At 53.1% G+C, this 22,049-nt stretch overlaps 2 protein-coding genes across 8 annotated transcripts in view; one reads left to right on the top strand and one right to left on the bottom strand.

Moving 5' to 3' along the window:
• Positions 1-12,864, top strand: part of CBL (Cbl proto-oncogene) — a 78,160-nt gene extending 65,296 nt beyond the window's left edge. For all 4 annotated transcript variants that reach the window (XM_035716791.2, XM_035716792.2, XM_025465251.3 and 1 more), the window contains 4 exons: positions 1,855-1,995; positions 2,358-2,458; positions 3,167-3,349; positions 4,517-12,864. In XM_035716791.2, coding sequence (XP_035572684.2) covers positions 1,855-1,995; positions 2,358-2,458; positions 3,167-3,349; positions 4,517-4,788 — 697 coding nt within the window. In that variant the 3' untranslated portion in view covers positions 4,789-12,864. The remainder of the gene's footprint in view (positions 1-1,854; positions 1,996-2,357; positions 2,459-3,166; positions 3,350-4,516) is intronic.
• Positions 12,865-13,207: 343 nt separating this feature from the next.
• MCAM (melanoma cell adhesion molecule) lies at positions 13,208-20,830 on the bottom strand. 4 transcript variants are annotated; one of them, XM_025465254.3, is made up of 16 exons: positions 20,710-20,830; positions 18,798-18,922; positions 18,495-18,702; positions 18,339-18,409; positions 18,175-18,262; positions 16,951-17,130; positions 16,725-16,846; positions 16,479-16,641; positions 16,259-16,377; positions 16,035-16,176; positions 15,754-15,875; positions 15,528-15,669; positions 15,367-15,441; positions 15,051-15,198; positions 14,682-14,799; positions 13,208-14,236 (listed from the first exon to the last, which is right to left on the bottom strand). In XM_025465254.3, the coding sequence occupies exons 1-16, from the start codon at positions 20,777-20,779 to the stop codon at positions 14,207-14,209; spliced, it is 1,923 nt and encodes a 640-aa protein (XP_025321039.1). In that variant the 5' UTR covers positions 20,780-20,830; the 3' UTR covers positions 13,208-14,206. The 4 variants fall into 4 exon arrangements, with proteins under 4 accessions (XP_025321039.1, XP_035572688.1, XP_048965835.1 ...); XM_035716795.2 differs by having other exon boundaries at positions 15,367-15,438; XM_049109878.1 differs by lacking the exon at positions 14,682-14,799.
• Between the last annotated feature and the right edge of the window lie 1,219 nt (positions 20,831-22,049).

Below are 22,049 nucleotides of genomic sequence, written 5' to 3'. Positions count from 1 at the left end.
CGTCTGCCTTCACACTCAGGGTGTGATCCCGGAGTTCTGGGATCAAGTCCCCCATCAGGCTCCCTGCATGGAGCTTGCTTCTCCCTCTGTCTGTGTCGCTGCCTGTGTCTCTGCCTCTCTCTCTTTCTCTCTCTCTCTGTGTCTCTTATGAATAAATAAATAAAATCTTTAAAAGGAAAGAAAGAAAGAAATAAAGAAAAGAAAAAAGAAAGAAGTTCCTTTATTCAGTACATTATTATTTGACAGGTTGTCACCTATATTTTCAGTATCAAAAATAATGCTATAGTGAATATTCTTGATTATTTCCCTAGGGAAAATTCTTAGAAATGGAATTTTGGCATCCAAGGGTTTACATATTTGGAAAAATACTTTTGCTGAATTATACTCTAGAAAAGTAATAATTTCTTCTAAAACTATATAAGAAAGTACCCATTTCCATATATTTTTACTAATAGTTGATATTTTTTCTTAATCATTATAGGTTTTTCCCTTGAACAGTGTATTACGAAAAGTTTCCAGCATAGAATCAGGGTGACAAAAAAAAAAAAAAAAAGAATCAGGGTGACAGATTTGTACAGTGAGCATCCATATACTCCCCACTGGGTTCCATTAGCATTTTCTTATCCTTGTTTTATCACATCTGTACTTTTTTTTTTTTTTTTTTTTAAATAATCTCTGTACCCAGTGTTGGGTTCAGACCTACAATTCTGAGATCAAGAGTTGCATGCTTCATGACTCAGCCAGCCAGGTGCCCCTCTATCTGTACTGTCCATCCATCAGTCTGTCTTTCTGGACACATTTCACAGCAAGCTGTAGATACTAATACATTTCCACCTCAGAACTTTAGCATGAAACCCACAAATGAAGTAATATGTAGACATGAGAAAAAAATCTCAAGTTAGATTATAGGGACTGTGTTAGGTTTCTGTAGCATTTATGTGTCTTATAATCAGCTATTGCTTTTATAATTGGGAAAAATAACATTGAGTAAACACAGAGAAATCCAGTATAGTTATAGACTGTTTAAGATGTGCGGAAAAAGTCTAAAGAGGAAGGGAGGAGATACCCTCTTTAACTCACATTACCAATAGTTGTGGGTGAGTGCGTGTGCACGTGCGTTTGGGCGCTTACGCTCATGCGCATGTTTCTCAATTTGTGATTTTTTTTTTTCTTGTTAATTTTGTTTTTGTCTTTGGTTTTAAGGAGTGGGTAGCAGAAATTTTGGTTCAGAAGTTTCTGGGTGAGAGCTTCGGGTATTAATGGCAAGATCCCTGAAGCAGGAGTCAGAAGATGGAGGTCTAGTCTCAGAATTAATGCCAACTTACCAAGGCTCTTGGTCTCCTTACGTCAGATTTTTTTTTTTTACATAAAATGAGAAAAGCTGTTTATGCTAGGAGATAACATACGAGAAAGCTTTTGACAAGCTGTATATTCTTTGAAACTGTAGGTAGATTGTAGAATTGGGATTTGGTATAGGCTCCTAGCATATTGTCAGAAAGCCACTGCAGCTTCTCGTTTCATGCCCAGCAAGAGAAAAACTGGCAAACCAGCCCTTGGACTGGGACTTCAACTTATTTGTGACTGAGGCTCTTCAGTATCAAGTACTGTCCTTGTGTAAGCCGTCATACGCAACATAGCTGCATCTGTGGTCAGCTGAAAGTCAAAGTCTTTGAGTGCCTTTTGTAATAATTACCTTTCTTGGTGAGGAGGAGTAATATAGTTCCCTAGGTGGCATTTGTTTTGCTCTGTCAGATTTGAGTCATGGCCTGCGTCAAAGGTACTCCTTTCATACTTGCACATTTTGCAGCTTGTTAAATTGTTTTCATTTTCTTTCTTTTATCCTTTACTTTGCAGGCCTCTTCCTGTGCCAAAGCTGCCCCCTGGGGAGCAGTGTGAAGGTGAGGAGGACACAGAGTATATGACCCCCTCCTCTAGACCTCTAGGGCTTCCAAAGCCAGATGGGAAACGGCCTTTGGAGACAACCCAGAGTTCACGGTAGGTTCACAATAATCCCATCTGGGAATTCAGATGACACCACTCACCTGCTTGGTTGCTGTCTATGTAGTGTCTTCCAGCCAGAGTTAAAGCAGAATGGAAGCAGATGTATGGAGCCCATAATGTTTGGCCTCTTGCAGCTAGAAGCACTTACACTTTCTCACTGTCAAAGTCAACTTCAAAAATACATCTCTCTTATGCATTGTTAGAGTCAATCTTAGGACATTTAATAGTGACCCTGGCAAATGTGTTATCTTGATAGACTCTGGATCTAAATAGTTAAGAATAGTTGAGTCTTCAACTAAGTTTGCAGGTAACAGTTCTATTTCTGAAGATCATTTTGTCCTTTCCTTCTGGTTCAGAGCATGTGATTGTGACCAGCAGATCGATAGCTGCACATATGAAGCAATGTATAATATTCAGTCCCAAGCGACACCATCTGTCACAGAGAGCAGCACCTTTGGTGAGTAGCCATTCTGCCACCTGGAAAGTCCTGGCTGTGCCATGGGAGTGAGCCTGTAATATTTGACTGCTTGAGACAGCTTGATATAAGCAGAAACTTCTTTTAAATGATTTCCTTTGCACAATATCTTTGATCCATGGGCAATAAAACCCTCCTTTTGTTTCCTGTTCCCACAGCTAGTTCCCTAATGTGCTTTTTCATACTTCCAGGGCCTTAGAGACATTTGGGTTGTAGGGCCTGGGCCCACAGTGCTGGCAGCTCCCTTTTAGTTCCTTTGCTTTTTAGCATTGATGAAATTCTTTTATGTGTGGGTGGTGAATACTCCATTCCCATATCAACCAGCTTCCCAAATGGAAAGTTCAAGAAGGCAGCACACACAGGCTCTTTGGCTGATCCTCTGAGGTGAAATGCCGATAGACGTGTGAATGAATGCTGTAAAATGGCACTGAGTCTTTGGTGTCAGCAGCTGTCAGTGTTGGCAAGGGTAGTTTTTGCTGTGCTTAGGAAAGCAGAACTGCAGGGTTGGTGCAGACGACGTTTTCTCTGTTCCTTTATCTCTACCCACAGGGCCTCATGTGGTGGTTGGCCTGTGGTAGGCAGTCAGTAACTTTGATGCCATACATGCGGGAATGAATGGATGCCTGTCGGTGAGCTGTGTTAGCAGACGGGGTGTGTGAGAAGAAGATAATAGCACACACTTTTCTCTAGGTGAAGGGAGTCTGGCTGCAGCCCACATCAGCACCGGCCCCGAGGAATCAGAAAATGAGGAGGACGGGTATGATGTCCCTAAGCCGCCCATGCCAGCAGTGCTGGCCCGCCGGACTCTCTCAGACATCTCCAATGCCAGTTCCTCCTTTGGCTGGTTGTCTCTGGAAGGCGATCCCACCACAAGTGAGTCTCCAGGCCAGCTTGGGTTGGCACTGAATTGCTGTATGGCTCCTGGTTTGCGCTGCAGCAGAAGTGATCACCTGGTGACAGCGCTTTTGTCGCCAGATTTTAGTCTAAATGGGAGGGAAGTTGGTCCCAGGTCCTGATTAGGATGTTAAACTGTAGTCAAGTTCTTTAGGATTCTGGCAGATGTAGAAATGAGGGCCTTCATCACACACCCTGGTTCCTCCTGGCTGATAGTAGGTAGGACTACTGGTTCTTCTGAGTGTCTATCATGACACTGGTAACGAAGCTGGATAGTTCAAGAGCACATGTTTCTGACTTCTGGGCCCTGTTCCATTGCAAGAAGGGCATGGTGGCTCTGGAAGGCACACCAAGTGGGCTTGGAGCCAGCCTACATTTGGACCTTGACTGTTAGGGGTTGCCCTTGCACCTGTGGCTGCCTGGGAGGGCAGCAGCCAGAGTTGCTGTCACTTTGGAAACTGAAGACCATGCTCAGGACAGCTGGTGAAAAAGACAGCATCCAGTTGCCGAGACAGGCTGTGATCCCCACCCACCCAGCCTCGTTTCATGCTTCTCCGCTGCAACTTAGGCTTCTTTCTGTTGTCCTTATTTGTAAAAGGTAGAAATTGAGTGTCTTCTCTGACCCTCTCAGAAAAGTTATTTTAAATAATTGAGGCATGGGGCACCTGGATGGCTCAGGTCATGATCTCAGGGTCCAGGGATTGGACCCCCCCAGTGGTGCTTCCTGCTCAGTGGGGAGTCTGCTTCTCCCTCTTGTTCTGCCTCCTCCCTGCCCCTGCTTGTGCATGCTCTCTCTCTCAAATTAAAAAATAATCGATCTATCCAGGCACTACTGTGCGTGAAAACTTGTCACAAAGTGTATAAAGCATAATGTGGATGCACGTGTCCATGCTTGGGGCAGCAGTGCTACTGTCAAATGGAGCAGGTGCCTGCTATATTTCAGAAGGCTGCTCCTGCTGGGAGAAGGAGGAGGAGGCTAGCTGCTACAACCCTGGAACCAGTAAAACCCAGCCCTCTGAGAGCCCAAGTAGCCGGTTCCAATGGGTCAGCAATATCTTGATCCTAGCACATTGTTCCTACGGCCACTAAAGGAGGGTTCCCCTCACCCCCCAGATTTGCAAATCTTTTCTGTTTGATTTCTTCTAGACTTCACTGAGGGTTCCCAAGTTCCTGAAAGGCCTCCCAAACCGTTCCCTCGGAGAATCAACTCTGAACGAAAAGCAGGCAGCTGTCAGCAGGGTGGTGCCGCTGCTGCCTCACCACAGCTCTCCAGTGAGATTGAGAACCTCCTGAGCCAGGGATACTCCTACCAGGACATTCAGAAAGCTCTGGTCATTGCCCACAACAACATTGAAATGGCCAAGAACATCCTCCGGGAATTTGTTTCTATCTCTTCTCCCGCCCACGTAGCCACCTAGCACACCTCTCCCTGATGCGGCATCAGAGGACCAGTGAGCCGGGCACTCTTCCCTGGGGGACAACTCAAAGGGGAGAGGTTCCTTTGGAGACTTCACAGTGAAGTCTTGCCCTCTCTGTGAGGATTCCACTTCTGTGGTTCCCAGATTTCAAAGCAGTGGAATGAACATGGAGCAGCTAGTGTGTTTTATTATTTTATTTGTTTTGATAGTGGATTTGAAGGTGTCCTTCAGTCCCCACTTAGAGTGTGGATTTTTATTAAATGGTAGCTACCTGGGGAACAGTCTAGAAAGCAGTGGGAGAAGTATTGTGCTGTAAATCCTCACTGGGGACTTGAGACTTCTTCCTTGGGTTAAGGATGTGGTTGTGTGTGTGTGTGTGTGTGTCTGTCTGTGGTGGCGTGTTTCCTGTGATTATAAGATGAACCTGCTGTGTGTGTTAATCCCGGGCAGGGAATTAGCACAAGAGGTGTAGGAAGGAATTGTCTAAAAACTTCCATCTACTGTGGTATGATACTCAACCCCGGCGTGTAGTACAACTTCAACACTCCCCTACAGCTTGGATTACCATGTGCATAGCTCGAGTCTTGTATTTTTAGAACACCCTCCCTGTGTCCTGTCCCCTGCCGCCTCCTCAGTGTCTATCATTGGCAGTGGGCTTGCTCTGACCAGGCTTACTGAGGCCAAGTGGCTTATAGGATGTTCTTTATTATGTGTGATGGTGTTGGTTTGTTTGGTAGATAGGTCGGGGAAAAAGAAAAGTACTGTTGCTGTATCATTATAGTCATGTTTGATCCTAGCAGCTAACACTGGTCACTCCAAAGCACTGTTTCTATAGGAACATTGAATCTGTTAAAATAAGATGTTTTAATTATCCTAATTGCATAATGACTGGTTTGAGATAGAGGCCTTCAAATACATTCCATGCTCTCCCCAGAAGATAGTCTGTGGGAGTCCGTTGCCTTGGTGCCAGGTATGTGTTCTAATGTAGGTCATGAGTTTTTCTACTACTTAATGGGAAGGGAAGAACATTTTCTCCAGCATGGCTTTCTGGCCTGAATACCACAAAACTTTAGGAAGCTTCATTGACATACTCTTTACCTTGTTTTTGCAGAAGATGCACGAAATAGCCAGTCAGGATCTGTTTGGTTTTTCTTCCCGGTGAGTTAATTCCAGCTTGTCTGGGTGTCTCCCTTTGAACAAGAGCCAGGTTATAGTTTCAGAAGAGGTTTTTTTTTCTTTGCCCTTGAAGAACAAGGAGGATACCACCCATGGTAGCACAAGCATTTGGCTGATAATTAGCACTGTCCTGCATTGATGCCACCCAACGACTTGGGTTTCGCCTGTGCCTGTGGCTTGGAGCATCTCCTCCCTCTCCCTTTCACCGTTGTGCTCTCTACTCTTCCCTAACCGCATTCTCCACAGTAATTAGACATCATGGTGTGTGACAAATGACTTGACTGTCATCAGACAGGATGCAAAAAGCCTAGCTGTGTGCGTGGTTGCAGGTTGGTAAGGTCTGGTGTAGGGCACCCATGAGTCGGTTCCTATAGATGCTGCAAAGTGACCCCTCGTCAGCACGCTGTCTGGTCTTTGCTCACTTTCCTTGCAGGCCGTACCCTCCCGCTTGTCAGAAACAAGCTTACACTTTGATAAATCTCCCCTCAAAATCTAAACCATGCTTTTGTCTTTTTTTTTTAATTTATTTTTATTTTTTGCTTTTGTTTTTAGATGCAGACAGAAACAAATCTCTTTAGGTCCGTGTTCTTTCCCATCTTTTTCATCTGTGGAACTAAAACTTTTTCTGACTCTTCTCTTGGCTTTTAGCTGTTCCTGGACCTTTTGGCTTTATGCCTCAGAGCCATTTACCTTCCCAAGGTAGATGACACAGGATTGCTTGTTGATTTGCCATGGTTCCCCAGGGTCTGCTCTACCTGGTGGCGAACAGCACAGCTCACCATCAGGTGCAAGAGGTCCTGCCTGGGTGCCGCTGGAAGCTGGGATGGTGGCAGTGAATGGGAAGCAGTAACCTAGCATCTCCTTCTAAAAGCCAGTATGGATAGTGTTGCATTTGTGTTAACATTCATTTTGTGTTTTGTTTAGATGCTGAAGACCCAGACAAAGAACTAGATAAAATGGCAGCATTTTCCACGCCTTGTCCACACTGAAAATTTTCCTTGTCTGGAGACATTGTCCATAGCCTGAAGATATGTCAAGAGAACAGAGCACCTGTTCTGCCTCTCTCTCACCTATTCAGTGTATCCCAAGTCTTCTTTGGAAATTCTGTCCTTACTTACACAGGCTAAGGGCAAGTTCATCCCTTTTTTCCTAATGGAGTACCCATGTGGCTCCTGGGGCATCCCAGCGTTGGCCGCACACATCAGTGACTGCCTTGGTCATTGGCCTGTCAGCTGCGTGTCTATGGGCTTTCCAGGTGTCAGACCATTCTGTGAGGTTTGCCCCTGTTGGGTGCTTAAAGCTCGTTCCAGGCCTCAGACTGCCAGCAGAGTAGCTTCAGGGAGGCTTTCCACATGGGCATTTGTTTTGAGGGTACTTCCAAAACCTTAATTGCTTAAATTTTCCTTGAACTGGGGCACAAATAACTCCTTCCCCTCCATATAGTTGTATGGTAGTTTTTCCTTCCTAGGCTCTGCTCTGAATTTAGTATGGCTCTTTCAGAAGTGGGCTCTGAGCCTTGCAATTCTAGGGAAACACTGCTCCTCTCTCTTCTTCCAAATCACAAGTGGTTCCTTCTCTGATAACTTCCCAGGTGGATAAGATAAAAGCCACTTTGACATTTTCTTGAATGCGTTAGGCATTCAATCTTCAATCCTGTCTCCTGCTTTCCCTCTGTCTGGCTTGCTCTGTGCAGCCTGCCTCATCGTCTCGGTGGCTGCCTTGCAGTAGGGAGTCCACTGCCTCAGCCATGCTCCTCCCACTCAAGTCAGGGGTTCTCAAAGTGGAAAAACCTGCGGGCTCTGTGATATACCTCCCTTGAAGAAATGAAGAGATGGGGCAGTTTCTCATCTCAGCGTTTACCTGTTACTGTTTATGTAAATAGCAATGTGTACCTGTGGATGGCCATGGTCTTCCCCTGGCCCCAGCCCTACACACTTTACTCTTCTGTTCTCTTACCCACACACACCAGGGCCCAGGATGGGGGAGAGTACTGTTAGTATCAGTTAGCTGTCTTGTGGATTAAAATGGGGGGGTGGGGAGGGTGGTCACTGTTCTTCATACTTCAAGTATTTATTTCCTCTGTAGAAAAGTAAACTGTAATTCATGGTCCAAACAGCAAATGTACAAATGATAATTTCTGTAAATTTGCTAGCATAGTAGGGACCAAGCTCTGTATTCTCTTTCAGGCACCCTTAACAAGGTCGACACCTGTCTGTGGATGGTTGGTGCAGGTGTCGACGCAGAATATTCTCCTACCTCACGTCAGACAGTCAGGGTTATAAGCCTTCTTCCTAAGCTGCAGCTTCCCCTTTCTGCCATTGCCTTTCTACCTTTGATGACCGCTGCCCAGGGGAGAATGGTTTTCTGACTATTGGCCTGACTGTGTACCAATTAGCTTGCTCATTCAGCAATTGTTGATGAGTTGTTCCCATGTGCCGTAAGTGCCAGCCCCAAGTTCTTCCCTACCACCACATGGTGCTGGTAGATTGCACTTGGGCCGCCTGGCACTTGCATTTGGCCCTAAAATTGCCCTTCCCAAAAAGATTGCTCAGTGTGTATTCCTTATAGAGCTGTCCTGGGTAAAATCCCTGCAGGGCTTTTCCGTTAACTCCTGTTGTCTTCCTAGAGCTTTGATGATGTCTGGGAGATTGCGCATGTCAGTCTCGTGGGTACCCGCCATCTTGGATGCATCTCAGTGGAATCTGGGGGGTGGGTTGAGGCTCATGTTGGCTCAGAGTTGCATAGTGGGGCAGTTAAATGTTTAAGCAGAGCATTTGCCCACAGTCCCCTCTCCAGTCCAGTGCCTTCCTTGATCTTTTTACTGAGCTTCTTGAGTCCTTACTCCCCCTTGTTGTGAAGTTTCCTTGTCACCTTCCTCGGACCTGTCACTATCTCCCATTCTCTTTGGGACTTGTTTTCCAAGTCTTTCAACAATCTTTGCAGCTACTCCCGTGCCCTAGAAGGGCTGAAGGTGTGGGGGACGGATGGATACCTATTGTTGGGTCCTGGTCTTTAACAGATTTCTATGGTCTCCCAAGAGCTGGGCACTAAAATAGATGGACCTTCATCACTTCTCAGAAATGCCAGCCTTTCCCTCCCTGGGCAGGGAGCTTAGGATGACCCTAGGACTTTGCATCAGGGAGCACATGTTACTGTTCTCCTGCTAGACTTGCAGACTTTAGAAATTCAATCTGAAGTATTCTAAGTCATCGTGGAGTGGTACCAGCACCACTTTGACTTCAGCCTGTGTTCACAGTCTTTCTTTAGATACTCCTCAAGCCATTGAATACATGGAGGAGGGTGCACAGTGGAAAGAGGTTACAGTTTTTTATCTTTGACTGTCTTGTTTAGGAATCCTTTAGGTGCAAGAAATAGGCGTTCAGGCTAAAGAAAGGAGGAAACCATGAGGATGCAGGTATTTTACAGATTCCAGTTATAGGAAGTAACAGTGGATTCTCACATGGAGCTGGGACTGTCAAAATTTGCACCAGTCCTTTCTCCCTCTTGTCATATACAGCCCCAGACTAGACACCCCAGTCCATAGGTCCACATGACCTCCCAGCTCTTGGGATCATCCTACACAGATTCCCCGTACCTCTTAGTCATATTCTCAAGAAAATACATGCTCAGCCCAGCACCTTGCTCGGGTGTCTGCCCCTGATTGGTCAGCCTGGGCACAGGGGTGGCAGTGGTGTGCTCCCTCTGGCGGGGGGTGGAGGAGGGCTCTCAGAGAAGAGGCTTTTTAGATGGGACAGATACCCTACAAGTATTTTAGGAGCAAAACTGTAGTACTGGCCCCCCTCCCCCTTTTTTTTTTTTTTTGAGAATGGAAAGGCAGGCATGGGACTATATCTGGGATATTGAAGAAATTGTTAGGTTTCACCTAATTCGGGTTTCTGTCATCTTTGTTTTATTTCCTGTTTTAATTCCCTTTATCGGTCTTGGCATCCAAGATTTCTTCCCTCCCTCTTCAGGACCAGTTTCTCCTGTTGTGGAGCTAGTCTATTCTTAGGTGACATTTCTTCGCCTTCATTCAATCTCAGGTTTTTAGCCTCCTTTCATATTACTTGGAGAGCAGGTCCCAGATTCCACCGCCCATGGACTTCTGGGCTCTCTTCAGGTTTTAGCGCTGAAAATATATTCATTCTGGGGGCGCATGGCCCATGGCCCTCCCTGCCCTCCTCACCCTTCCTGGTCTTTGCTGCGTGAGGAGAGCTCTGCGGTAATATTCCTAGGCTGGCCTTCCGAGGTCCCTCAGAAACTACTTCCCTGTAGCCAGCAGGAATATAGAATAGTTGGGACAGTTGCCAGGATATAAATTAGATGTGGACTCCAGTTTAAAGGAGAGTTTTGACTGAGAGCCCTTTAGACCGGAAACCCTGGTCTTGCCTGTCCCCTTGCTTTTTTAATAGTCCTGTATCAAAGCCTGTGTGTTTTTGATTTTTTAAAAACTGCTTCTGCCTGCCTAAGTGTTTTGATCTTACTTACCTCATCCTAGGGTCTGTCCCATGTTATTAAGGCATTTCATAATCACTTGTAACTTTTTTAAGCTCTTGGAGTCGTTTGGAATACACAGAAGGAACCTAGTAATCCAAAGATACACATTTTGAGGCACAGGAGGAAGGGTGGGTTGTTAGCCTTTGCATTTGATATTCTGGACTCGGCTCCAGAATTAAGGAGCAGAGGGACAGCAGCAGCACTGTGTGCCTCTGTGTCCTAGGAGATCTGGGTTGGTTTCAAAGGGGGAGGGGGGCGGGTAAGTGTTTTTTTGGCTCTAAAAGGTAGCACCAGAGTATGAGGTGGGGGACATAGGGATGGGGCCGTGTGGAGGCTCATTTGCATTGAGATGGGAAAGTCAAAGAGCCCTTCTGAAGGGCCAGCTGTTCACCAGGAGTAACAGCTGTCTGGAGATCTCCCTGCCCCTTCCCTTGTGTAGTGCTTGAGAAAAATGTGGTGGACCACTCCCTCATTTTGTACAGAGCAAAGGCTGAAAGCCAGCCTCAGCCCTTCTCCTGATTAGGCAGCCAGACAGATCAGCAGAGCTGTGCTTACCCGGCTCCGTATTCCCGACTGCTTCCTAAAATGAACATGAGAGGCACCTCTGGATTGCCTCTCACAAATTCTCCTTCCGCCCCTGAACCACACTGGGAGTCCAGAGAGTGGGGTGGCTCAGGAGTTGCACGTGGCAAGTGACTTGCAACTCCTCAGGCCTTGCCCCGCTTCCCGCTCAGCAGGGGGGGGCAGGTACTGGGTGCGGGCCAGACTGTGTGCTCAAAGTTAGTGCTCTTCTGTACATGCGTGTCACTGTGCCCCGTGTGTCCATTCCCTCCTCCCTACCTACCTCTGACCCTGTTAGGGGTGAGGGTAGCCATGCTCGTGGCTTCTGGAAACTGAAGAGGCAGAGAACTACTTATGAGTCTGTAGACCACGTGTTTTCTCTTCCTTGGCTTCCTCCTCCTGCTGTCTGGGTGAGCCTGTAGGCACAGTGCCCATGAGAGTGGATGCCTCCTGACTTACCCGTCTCAGTGTCTTGGCCTTGACCTCCTGCTGAAACATGTGGTAGGGGCATGGCAGCTATTAGGTACCTCCTACATTTGCTTTCTGGCTGTGGTGACTTGGGATTTTTAACCTTATATATCTTTTTCCTTTATTCAAAACAGAACAATTTTTAGCACACTGAAAAAAAAAAAAAAGCCAAACATTTTGTGCCTTTCTAAGGCAGCACTGTATCCCAGGCTGCATTTTAGGACTTAATATGGAAATACCAGAGTCTTAGCTCCTCTACCTTGAGTGTCCGTTCTTACGGACTAGGGGGGGGAGGAGGAAACACTGTGTGTGGATAGAGAGATGGCACATAAGTGTGGCAGGTCACCGTCCACCGTCCCTTCTCCCTGCCATGATGCTTTGTCGGAAGAAGCAAGCATTACCCTGGGATCGTTTGGGTGGTTCCAATCAGAATTGAGGTTGGATGTCAGGTTGAATGCTCTGTTTCCAGCAAGAGGAGAGCAACTGTCCCAGGATTTCCAGGTATACTCTGGTCCACTTTAAGTGTGCCAGTTTCCTGGTCCTATATTCATGACCCGACTGCGTGGAAGAGTATAGGATGGACTCTGCTGACAATGGGAGGTTGTTCATTTGTGTCTTTTCTTTTTTGCTGGATCCTGAACTGGCCTAGATAGACCTCATGCCTCTCCCTTTAGACTTGGCTCTCCTTTTATTTGAAGACTTCAGTCTTAAAGCATTAAGCAGCCAGTGCCCTCTGCAGAGTCCAGTTTTCCCCTGGGAAAGGCAGCAAGGACCACGTGCCAGAGCCTGTCCTCAGGATTGTGGCCACTGTGGGTTTCAGCAAAGAAAAAAAAAATGTTTTCTACATATTTTACTTCTCCCTTTCCCTTTTCAGTTCTTCCCTGCCTTTAACTAATAAAGAATTGGGAGAGAAACAATTCTTTCTCAAGTCCTCCCTCTTTAGGATTTTGACATTCTTGGCCTGGGTGGGGCTGAGGAGAACTTGATGCTTTCTCCAGAATAAAGAGTCCCAATTTGTATATCAGTGTTAAAAATAAAACGAAAACTTAGATGACATTTTTGTGGACTATTTTAAAAATGTGTCATTAATATAAAAAAATTTATATTAGCAGTATTTAATCATTCTCACCTGTAAAGAATAAGAAAAACAGAAGGTAAATATTCTTACAGAGAAGAGCAGAGCTTTAAGATTCATTTTCAATTTTAAGTCCCTTTTGTTTTGCCAATGTATTAATGTTTAGAGGTCTGTTATACTAATGTTATTTATTAATTTTTTTTCATTTCCATACACAGTTAACTAAAGAGCTTTTTCAAGCACCCATGTCTGTAAAAAAACAAAAAGTATTTTTAAATAAAGTTTCTTTTGTTGTAGCAGACTGGCGTTCTTGCTCTTCCGTGGGGGTAGGAGTGCTACAGACTCAGCAGGTGAGTCTACTGCTCTCCCAAGGCAGGTTTGCGTGACAGCAAAGGAAAGAGAAAGGCAACAGCTCCTTGCCCACCAGGCCCTGCAAGCTGCCGTGGGCAGGGTGTCTTTGTTGCTGCTAAGGAGGGTCATCATCCTCTGTGGTAGAGCCTGAGCCATTTGCTCAGAAGCAGAGGTAAACCCCTGGTCCCCACTCCCAAATGGAGAGGGTTTCGTATTCCTTTTGGGACTGCACCCAGATCCAGAGGCCCCAGGCTGCCACAGTACCCATGATGAATAAAAAGCAATATGAGATTTCTGGGACAATTAAGCTTTATTTTTCATATATATATATATACACACACACACACACACACACACACACACATATATATAATTGGGAATTTGTAAATTTACATACAACCTAACAAAACCACATATACATACATACCTGCACACAGATACACATACACACCCCAAAGCTCTAGCCAGGCCCACTTCTCATCCCTAAGTACCATCCCATTAGGGCCCTTCTGTCAGGGCCTAAAGTATGGTGCTAGTATAATTATAGTCTTAATCATCCTAAAGGACAGTCTGGACCTCATCTCTGTCCCCTAACCCCACCTTTCAGTCTGACATGATTCCCTGACTGGGAGGTGGGTGGTTTGGGCTCAATGGCCTAACTGTGGAAAACCGCCCAGCTTCCTCCCTTTAGGGGCAATGAGAGACCCAACACATTTTTTTAAGGGATGATACTAGTCCATCCTTGCTTCTGTCTAGAGAGAGGTGGGTCTCAAAAGGGCCTCCTGAGTCAGGTAGGCAGCTGCCTGTCATGAATGCTGGGGTACGCTCCAGAACTGGTGTGAGCAGCGTACTTCACCAACAGAGAGGAGCCATGGCTCCTCACTTCAGCGACACAACTAAAAAAAGCCAGCCTTTGGGGCAGGAAACCAACCCAAGATAAATAGGCTACCTAGTTTGGCTGCCGGCAGAGGACAGGTATGAACATCCACCATATGTATACAGAGAAAACCTGGCGTGAGAAACACCTTCCCACTCCTCGGATGCTAGGCCCCTCCCTGGGATGAGCATCACCCGACAAAGTAAGACTGAGGCGGGTAGGTCCCCAGAAAAGGACCTTCTTGGGATGGCTCTGCCCTCTGAAACGGGGCCTGCAGGCCAGCTGGAGCAGGGACCTTCTCCAGAGCCCACTTTAGAGGCTTTGGTGATCATCCTGAGCGACAAGAGGGGTAGGGGCGGAGCAGGGAACAGAAAACCTTCCAGGCGGGCAGGGCACTCAGTGTGGTGGGCTGGTTAGTGCCTCAGATCGATGTATTTCTCTCCCTAGAAACGGGAAGAGGAGAGGTAAGGGGGCAGGGGGTGGCAGGGACAGTGAAAGGAGTCTGGGGTGTGAATATGAATGCTCAAGGGAAGAGGGACTGAAGCCAGAAGCTGATGCATGAGGCGTGGAGGGAAGCAGGGGGAGTGGCGGGTGGGGAGAGCCTAGGCCCCCGAACTGGACTGGCCACACTGCACCTGGTGACCTGAGCCACGGCAATGTCGAGGAAAAGGTGGTGGTGACGGGCAGTGTTTGCTCAGGCTCCCTCGGCCACTGGCCTCACCCTACCATCTGGGACTAGTGTTAGGAAGCCGAGACAGGCCTGCTCCCGGTCTCCAACAGAGGAGGAGGAAGGGGGGAGACAGAGTTAGTGTTTGGGGAGACATCAGCCCCTGCTGCTCCCGAAACCTGAAGCTGTGGCAGGCGCTGGCCACAGGAGCTGCTTCCTACCTGGTCTCCTGGCGCCCTCTTGTCACCGCTGCTGCCCTGTAGGAGGCCCATCTCTTCTGGGAGCTTATCTGACTTAACTTCAACTACAAATTCGCTCTTACGAGACGGGGGCAGTGTGCTGGGAGGGAGGGAGGGAGGGAGGCAAGAAGTTGGCATCTCGGGCAAGGAAAGGGAGGGTCATTGGGAAAGATGGTGGACTGGGTGACGGACTCTTAGGTGCCCTGGGGCCAGCTCAGGGAAGGGAGCAGGCGATGAACGGGAGGGAGGTGTGGGTGATGGCAGCTGGCCAGTGGGCAGGGGTGGGGGGGGCAGGGGTCGTCCCTGCCCAGGCACGAGAAGCTGGGTGGGGGCGCAGGGTACCATGCTTACATCTCTTGCTTGCCTGACCGCCCGCATGGCAGCTTCCCCTTCTTGTAGAAGAAATAGAGGACAGCACCCAGCACAGCCAGGACCAGGACGCACACAGTCACAGCCACAATGGCCACACCCTTGCTTTCTGGCTCTGGCAGCTTCTTCTCTGTCCCACAGAGACGCTCCTAGTCACTCCCGGCCCCTGAGGCCCGGTTCCCACCACTGCCCGCACCCCCCCCACCCAGGGCTGACGGAAGACGGCCCCCCACTCCCCTCTTCCAGCAGGGCTCCCTGGGGAGGGCCAGGGCAGCAGGAGGATGCCGGGGCCGCTGACCTGTGGAGGTGCTGTTGGCTCTGACAGAGGGGCTGGCGGTGGAGACGCGGGGCCCGGTGCTTCTGCTGGAGTCTGCTGAGCGGTCACAGGGGTTGAGAGCTGGGCTGGGAAAAGCACCGGCTCACGCCCTCGCCCGCCACGCCGCAGGATGAGGCCCTTACCCAACTCCAGGAAAATGGTGGTGCTGTTCCTGCCCAGGGAGTTGGAGGCCACGCACTCCGCACCCGTCTCCAGCAGCTCTGGGGTCACCAGGACGCTCAGGACGCTCAGGACGCTCAGCGGGTCCTGGTCTCGTTCCTGCGCCTGCAGGGATGGAGGCGGCGCTCAGGGGTGGGGAGATCCCCTCAGGGATCCCTAGGCCCGGGCAGCCGAGGCGCGGCCGCTCACCGTGCCCTCGACGCTCCAGGAGATGGTGGGCCGGGGATGTCCGGAGGCTTCACAAGACAGGTTCAGCACCGCGTTCTCGCTCACCCACATCTTCCTCTCCTTCAGCATCATCCACGGGGACCCTGGGGGAGGGAGGGGTGCAGGTGTGGCACAAACCTGCTAGCCTGCCTCCCGTCCCCACCGGAGCATCCCAGGGCAGCAGGGGGCTGTGGGGGACTCCCAAGAGCTTGAAACCGCCCGGCTTGGGGGCGCCGCCGATCTCTGCCCAGAGGGCCCCTCACCGAAAATGGCCACATGGACCAGCCGCGTGCGGTTCAGGCCAGGGACGCTGGGCACCGTCGCCACGCAGCGGTAGCCTCCCCCGGCCTCGCGCTTCAGGTTGTGTAACTGGAGCACCGGCCCCTTCTCCAGCACCTGGCCCGTCTGGGGTGAGAGAGGGGTCAGGGGTTCACTCCCGGCCCCGCGCATCCCCGCACAGCCCGCAGCCCCAGGCCGGCCTGGGCACCTTTTCTCTCAGCCACTGGAACTCCACGGCTTGGTTACTCTCTGCCTCACAGGCGAGGGTGAGGCTGTCGCCCTCCTGGCTCTCCGGGGCTGCAGGGCTCACCCGGATATCAGACACGTCTGGGGACACAGCAATGGTGTCAGCCTGGGCAGGGCGGGGCGGGGCACGTTCCCTCTTGCCCCCGCCTGGTCCCCCTGTCCTGGGCCCCCCGGCCCCTCACAGTTCACCAGCAGCTCCTGTTGGTCGCTCAGCAGCGATGCCATGGTTTCCAAGTCCAGGCCCTGACACTGATAGAGCCCACTGTGCTCCTTCTGGGCAGACTCCAAGACCAGGGTCCCCGTGTCTTCGGGCGTCATCTCCTCTATCTCCTTGGTGCTGAGGTTCTGGGAGAGAGCAGAGGGGTGAGCAGAGGGTGCCTCCAGCCACTCCCGCGGCCCGTGGACACCCAGCACGGCGCCCTCCGTACCTGCTTGCTGATGGTGAAGTGGGGCGGGGGGTTGCCGTCCGCCAAACACCTGATTTCCACGCGGTCCCCTTCCTTCAGCATTCCCGAGGGCTCCACTTCCAGCCACACCTTCTCCGCCGGGTCTGCAGGGGCACAGAGGGAGTGGTCCTCAGCCCACGAGCTGTCCCCACGCCGGGGAGCGGAGCTAGCTGCCACCAGCTCAGCCCGGGACCATCACAGGACTCACAGAAAACCTGGACAGTGACTTCCTGAGACTCCTTCATGTGGTTCCCGCTGGGCAGCCGGTAGTTGAGCTCACAGTAAAACTGGGCATCTTTATCCTCTTTGGCCAGCTGGGCCTTCAGAACGCTCTCCAAGGTGTACAGACCACTGGACTCCACGATCTGGGACGACTGAATGTGAACCCCTGGGCCAAAGAAAGTGGAGAGGCTCGGCTTCGGCCCCACCTGCACCCCTACCCCATGGTCTCTGGGGTTCCCCGGGGTGGGGGGCACCTGAGAAGGACCCCTGGTGCCATGGAAGGCCAGGCACAGTGCAAGCCTCGCTAACCCTGATCTTGAGCTCAGCGGTTCTACTGCTCGTCATCTCCCCACGCCGCCAACACTAACGCACACGCACACAGGGACGGGGTGCTGTGGTGACTGAGGAAAAGGGCCCAGGAAACATTCCAGATGTCCACCATCAGGGCAACGAGGGGTTAGCTCCCCTACCCCATCCCCGTGGTATGCGCTACTGGGGGTGGGGGGCAAAACGATCCAGGTCAGGGTTTCTCAATCTCAGCGTGACCTGTGCTGTGGGGGGTCCCGTCCTCCTGTCCAGCAGCCCCCTGGCCTCTGCCCACCAGGTGCCTGGAGCGCCTCTCCATTCACAACAACTAGAAATACCTCCCCATGTTTGCTGAACGTCCCTGAGGGGGAGCTATGCCACCCCTGGTTGAGAACCACTGGTTTATTTATTTATTTATTTTTTTAATTTTTATTTATTTATGATAGTCACATAGAGAGAGAGAGAGAGAGGCAGAGACATAGGCAGAGGGAGAAGCAGGCTCCATGCACCGGGAGCCTGACGTGGGATTTGATCTCGGGTCTCCAGGATCGCGCCCTGGGCCAAAGGCAGGCGCCAAACCGCTGTGCCACCCAGGGATCCCGAGAACCACTGGTTTAAATGATAAAAATAAAAGCCGACGGGCTCCTACATGTATCCATCTGCTTGAGGAAGCACCCAGAAATCGGCCGGAAAGAACAAACACTCACGGCCAAGATTACTCCTGGGAGGGGATCTGGGGCAGGAAGACAATTTTCCTTCTAGATTTTCTGCAGTTTAAATTCTCGTGAAAAGATTGTCAAGCCTCATTCGTATACTTGAAGAAAACAAAGTGCAGTGAGAGGAAGGGTGGTCGCTGTGTGCAGCCACGTGCCTGGCTGTTGAGGGCAGGGAGGGGGCGACTCACGGTTCTTCTCCTCCTTCAGGGATTGGCCATTCTTATACCAGATGACTTGAGGAATGGGGTACCCGTTTCTCCCCACACAGGTAGCAACCTGAGGAGGACAGGGTGTGAGTCTCCCGGCACCTGACACCCCACCAAGCCCCCCAGGCCACCCCGGCCTGTCTCACCTCCACTGGTTCCTTACTGTTGACCGAGATGCCCAAGGGATTGACCAGGATGGTTGGCTCCTCTGGAGCTTCTATGAGGGAAGAAATGAGGGGCTGGAACCTCTATTTCCCACCACCCGCACCGTCCCCCAGGCACAGACGGGGTGGGGCGCTCACTGTAGACACGGAGCTGGATTCGGTGCTCCTGGGACAGAGGCCGCTTGCCCTGGCACAGGAAGATGCGCTCGTCATGGGGCGTGATGTGTGTCAGGGCCAGAGTGGTCCCTCTGTCCTGCAGGCTGAGCCGGTGCTGGTACTCCCCAGGCTCGCTCTGGCCCTGGCCCTTGCGCACGCGGAAGATGAGCGTCGGCTTCTCCTTGTGGACCTAAGGGGATGTGTCTCAGAGTTGGTGAGACACTGGGGCAGCAGGCGGGGTACAGCCTCCCGCCCTGCCACCCTCTCCGGGGCCCCCACACTCACAGAAAACCAGTCCACGTGGCTGAAGTTGCCGGGGGAATGGGAGGGACCGCACTTCAGAAGCGCTGTGCCCCCCACTTCCACCTCCACCAGCTCAGGCGTGGGGGGCTCCGCCTCTCCGGGCACACCTGGGGGTGCAGGAGGGACGTCCCAGCAGCTGTGTCAGCTCCAACTGCTCTCCATGCCCTCCCCTCACACCCCCTTCCCTGCAGCTGTTCCTCCTGCCACTTGGGTCCGGAGGGGGCTCTATCCTCCTAACCCTCAACCCCTTTCTACCTGCAGCTCCAAGCAGCCCGCTTCCCCCTGCCACCCCCGGTCAGAGGAGTTGAGGGTGACTGTCCCTGGTCATTGCAGCACCCACCCTGAGCACCAAGCATTTTCCAGTTGAGGCTGGCAAAGGGGCAACCAGGCTCTGGGCCAAGAGGAAGGCCCCTTTCCTTCCACACTCCCACCCCTTCCAGTGAGCTCAGAATGTGGGAATGCACGGCATGTGCCAGGCTGAGCCACACAGGCCCCATTGTGTCCCCTCACTGAGGAGAAGACATCACTACTCTGCCCCCCAAAGAGCCCTCCCCAAATGTCCCACAAGACTCAGTGGGCCAACCCTGACCAGAGCTCCCATCACGTGCTCCCTAAGCAGTACCTCCATGAACATCCCACCAACTCAGAGGACCTCATCTGGGAGTTTTGTGAGCACCGAGGGGTCAGAATCTCCCCCAGGGGTCAGGGCAAGGGCCAGGCAGTGGGCAAGAGTGACGTCAGTGGTGCCAGCGTGCCGCCTGCCCTGTGAGGAGGTGATGTCACTCACTACCATCTGGCTGGCCTCTGGGATGCCGGGCCGGTGCCCGGGGCTGGCTCCCCGACAAGGAGGGCAGGTCTTTAACCCAGAGCAGGGGCCCTCCGATCCCTGACTCCGTTTCCCCAGAGACAGGGGAGCAGGGCAGAGTGGGGCTGATCTACTGCAGCCTGGAGCCCAATTTAGCCTTTTCCCCAGAAATAGTCAGCTTGGGAGGCAGCAGCCGGGGGTGCCCCTGGGACGCTGTAGGCACTGGGCATGAGGCCAGCGAGCCGGGTACTGGCGAGCCCTCCCCTTCCCCCGCCGGACAGCGGCTGGGACCCGGGAAAAGGAGCCAAGAGAAACACGCGACACCGCTGCAGGCCATACAAGGGCAGCGTGGACCCGGGAGCGCTGGGCTCCCAGGCAGTTCCAGAGAAAAACTCCGAGGTGCAGCGGCGCTCTTCCCACCTGAATGCGGTCCCATTCCGGGAGGCGTAACAAGCCTGGGGCGCTTCCACTCCGGCACCCTCAATCCCTCGCTTCTGCCACCTGTGATCCGGTCCCCCGGGCAGGCGCGAGGCGCCCCACGCCGCCCGGCCCCTGCCAACGCCCTGCTCGTCCGGGAGCCGCCGTCCCTCCCCCCCGCTCACCTCCAGCCCGGCTCGAAGCCCAGGCGGGAGAGGAGGCGTCGGCGCACCCCCTCCTGCTAAGCAAGCTGCCTTTTCCAGCAACAGGCGGGCGCAAGATTCGGGGTTTGGGGATGCGCTCGAGCTGCGCCTCCGGCCGCCGCTCCAACCGCGGGCCCCCCGAGTGGGCACCTGAGGCAAAGGTCTCCCCAGCGACCCCAGCGGCTCGGCCCCACCCCCTCCCGCTCCGGCAGCAGCCTCCTGCCCGCCCCCCGCGTCCTCCTCCCGGGATACTCCGGATCCCGGCGGCAAACTGGCTGCAAACAGGAGTCGCACGCGCGCGAGGCGAGGCTCCGGGGCGCCGGGCAGGAGGAGCGCGCGCCGCAGCGCCCACCCCGGGCCGCCCGCGCCGCCGGCCCCGCTCCCGGGCGCGCCGCACCGAGGACCTGCCCCGCCACCCCGTTCGGGGCCCGGGCCGCTCGGGGCGCGGGTCCCCCGCGAGGCCACTCACCCGCGGCGCGGCGGCAGCAGCAGCAGCAGGCGGCGAGCAGCAGGGCGCACGCGAGCCCGGGCCGCCCCATGCTTCCCGGCCGGAGGGCGAGCGCCTAGTGAGCGGCCGCGCGCGGCCGGGGGCTGACGTCAGGGGGGCGGGGGAGGGGGCCCGGCCGCCCCGCCCCGCCCGCCCGCCCCGCCCGCCCCGCGCAGCCCCCCGCCCCGCCCCGCCCCGCGCCGCCCCAGCGCGGCCCCGCCGCGGCCCCAGCCCCGCGCGCGCCCGGTCGGCCGAGGGGGCTTGACAGGTGTCTCGAGGCGGGCAGGCGGCCGCGGCGGCGGGGAGAGGCCGGCCCGGACGCCCAGAGTCACGCCGGGTCCGAGGCGGCCGCGCTCGCCCCGCTCGCCCCGCTCGGCCCCCACCAGCCGCCGGGCCCGGCCGGCCCGCGGGGCGAGGGAGCCGCAGCCCAGGCCTCCCGGCCCCCGGGGGCCTCCGCTGCCGCCTCCTCTTCCGCCGCCCGGAGACCTGGCCGCGCGGCCGCTTCCCAGAACCAGAACCATTGCACCACTGCGGCCGCCGGCCTGGCACTGCCCCCAGCCTCGCGCACCCCAGCCTCGCTGCGCCCGCAGCTCTGCGGGAAGAACCCTGCGCCGGGCCCACAGACCCAGAGGTGCCCGGACTGGGGACTGGAGATGGCCCCTATGCGCTGCCCCCTCAAAGCCAAGCTCCCGCTAGTCCCCACCGGCGAAAGGGAAGGGGCTGAATTCACGGGCCCAAGGTTTTCACACTCGTCCACGTCCAGACCTTGAAAATTCGCTTTTTTGCCCTCTTCACTCAGTGAGCCTAGCTGGGACTCAGTTTCCCCTCACCTGAATGAAGAAGAGAGGGGGAAGGAAGGGTACATGGGTGCTGCGAGGTCTCCCGCTGGGCCCCTGAAAACCTGTTGCTGTCCTGATGGTTGAACCGACCCCCTGCAGCAGGGCTCCCTGCCCCCTCGCCCCCCACTGCTGACTGTGGCTCAGCAGCTGGGGGTGGAGGCATGGAGGGGGAATCCGCTCTGGCCAGGCTGCCCTCCACACAGCAGGCCCCCCCTCTTCCCAAACCCAGGTCTTCTGGCCTCTTGAACTGAGGCTCTGGGGAGTGGGATGGGCTCTTGCCTCTTAGAGACCCCAGCCTCACATCAGCTGCCTCCTTTGGGCGGAGGGTCAAATAGAGGTCTGGATTCAGGGAGGAGGCCTGTCGCCTGGCAGGGCAGCCTTTCTGCAGGGTGGGGGAGGAGCAGCGTGAGGCAGCAAACACGGCCAGAGATGGGCAGGTGACTTGAGAGAAGGCTCCGTCTGGGGTGGTATTTTGATGACGCA

Source organism: Canis lupus, chromosome 5, assembly GCF_003254725.2.
Source record: "Canis lupus dingo isolate Sandy chromosome 5, ASM325472v2, whole genome shotgun sequence".
NCBI lineage: Eukaryota > Metazoa > Chordata > Mammalia > Carnivora > Canidae > Canis > Canis lupus.
Note: the sequence above shows the minus strand (reverse complement) of the source record. Positions and strands in the feature narration are given on the sequence as shown.

Excerpts from the sequence above, each read along its gene's own strand:
- MCAM (XM_025465254.3), bottom strand. The coding sequence starts at position 20,779 with ATGGGGCGGCCCGGGCTCGCGTGCGCCCTGCTGCTCGCCGCCTGCTGC. Across the intron at positions 16,847-16,950 it reads AGTCACTGTCCAGGTTTTCT|ACCCGGCGGAGAAGGTGTGG; the intron begins GTGAGTCCTGTG and ends GTGCCCCTGCAG. Across the intron at positions 14,237-14,681 it reads AGAGGGCGCCAGGAGACCAG|GGAGAGAAATACATCGATCT; the intron begins GTAGGAAGCAGC and ends TCCCGTTTCTAG.